At 37.3% G+C, this 1,074-nt stretch overlaps 1 protein-coding gene across 1 annotated transcript in view; it reads left to right on the top strand.

Annotated features, from left to right (window-relative positions):
• Positions 1–1,074, top strand: part of LOC106471834 (golgin subfamily A member 2-like) — a 47,928-nt gene that overhangs the window by 27,834 nt on the left and 19,020 nt on the right. Inside the window, exon 13 of the mRNA XM_022400440.1 lies at positions 511–611. Coding sequence (XP_022256148.1) covers positions 511–611 — 101 coding nt within the window. The remainder of the gene's footprint in view (positions 1–510; positions 612–1,074) is intronic.

The raw sequence follows: 1,074 nt of genomic DNA, 5'->3' as shown, positions 1-1,074 counted from the left end.
AGCTAATCCTGTAGGTTAGAAGCAAATCCTAACATGAGCTAATCTGATAGATTAGGAACAAATTCTAACATGAGCTAATCTGATAGATTAGGAACAAATCTTCAAAGCATGAACACATCAGCTTTTGAGTTTTGTTTGAGAAGTTTAGATACGGACTGATTAGCTTGTGGTTTAATCTGATTCAACTACTCATAAATTAGTATTTTTCATCGACTATAGAGAAAATGCACCTTAATTCAAGCTTTTTATATGTGTTTGGTATATCTTATATATAACCAGTGATGAATATTAGTCATTGTATAATACTAACAGATGGCAGCACCATGCACTGATGAACGGATATAGTAAATTAGACAATACTTAATATGATGTTAAATTATAAAACAACCTTAACAATCGCGGGAGTTTTCCAAAACTTCACCCAACATACTATTTTGCCCACTAGAAACATTTAGTCTATACAGTGTAATTCATTTGATTCATCGTGATGTAATTTTTTCATCCGTTTAGAAGTATTCCAATCAAAGAATCAGAAATTCGAAGAGTTAAGTCAGAGAATGGAAAGTCTATGTGAAGAAAATGAGAAGCTGAAGAAGGAAATTGATTCTCAAGTGAGTTTGGGTTTTAACATGCTCTTCTGTAATGACTATAACCCAAAAGCACCATGTGGTCCATATGCAGGACATTCATGTATCTGGTAGTGGCATTGAATACTATGAAAGAGAATGGGGGTGAAGCTAACTTTCAGGGGTGGTTTGGTTTGTTTTGAATTTCGCGCAAAGCTACACGAGGGCTATCTGCACTCTCCATCCCTAATTTAGCAGTGAAAGACTAGAGGGAAGGCAGCTAGTCATCATCACCCACCACCAACTCTTGGGTTACTCTTTTACCAACAAATAGTGGGATTGACCATCACATTATAACACCCCAAGGTTGAAAGGGCGAGTATATTTGGTGGGACGGGGAATCGAACCCGTGACCTTCAGGTTGCGAGTCAAGCAGCCAAACCAACTGTGTCGGGTGAAATTCACCCTAGCTCCATCAAATCTTGAATGTGACTTTATTAAACAAAGC

This window comes from Limulus polyphemus, unplaced genomic scaffold (genome assembly GCF_000517525.1).
Source record: "Limulus polyphemus unplaced genomic scaffold, Limulus_polyphemus-2.1.2 Scaffold4892, whole genome shotgun sequence".
Lineage (NCBI taxonomy): Eukaryota > Metazoa > Arthropoda > Merostomata > Xiphosura > Limulidae > Limulus > Limulus polyphemus.
This window is presented reverse-complemented; position numbering and strand designations above follow the sequence as displayed.